This window comes from Penaeus monodon, chromosome 15 (genome assembly GCF_015228065.2).
Source record: "Penaeus monodon isolate SGIC_2016 chromosome 15, NSTDA_Pmon_1, whole genome shotgun sequence".
NCBI classification, from domain to species: domain Eukaryota; kingdom Metazoa; phylum Arthropoda; class Malacostraca; order Decapoda; family Penaeidae; genus Penaeus; species Penaeus monodon.
Window position 1 is genome coordinate 29,922,810 of NC_051400.1, and position 305 is coordinate 29,923,114.

At 43.3% G+C, this 305-nt stretch overlaps 1 protein-coding gene across 1 annotated transcript in view; it reads right to left on the reverse strand.

Annotated features, from left to right (window-relative positions):
- Nucleotides 1-8: 8 nt before the first annotated feature.
- LOC119581927 (vegetative cell wall protein gp1-like) overlaps nucleotides 9-305 on the reverse strand; it is a gene marked incomplete in the record, with an annotated part of 8,336 nt that continues 8,039 nt past the window's right edge. The window contains 1 exon segment of the mRNA XM_037930101.1: nucleotides 9-305. Within this exon segment, the coding sequence (XP_037786029.1) occupies nucleotides 281-305 (25 nt within the window).

Consider the following 305-nt stretch of genomic DNA (forward strand, 5'->3'; position numbering starts at 1 on the left):
TTTGTGTGTGTGTGTGTGGCTAATTGGTATTTTGATTTCCTAAGTTTTTTATATTGCTATAATTCATATAAAGTTTTACATTTACATTTTACATTTCTATAACCTTCAAAACAACTTCAGTTCCAATTGCGAAAAGAACAGCCGTATTTTATGAGCGTTGCAAGAACCACCAATAAAGTCACTAACACGTTTTAGTTTCGAATTCGCGCCGCATTTCGCCCTCGACCGTCACAGCGAGCTGCTTCCTCGTTCGCTTTCCCCGGCGGCCGAGAGGGACCGCTCAGCGCCCCCTCATTTTGGCGAGG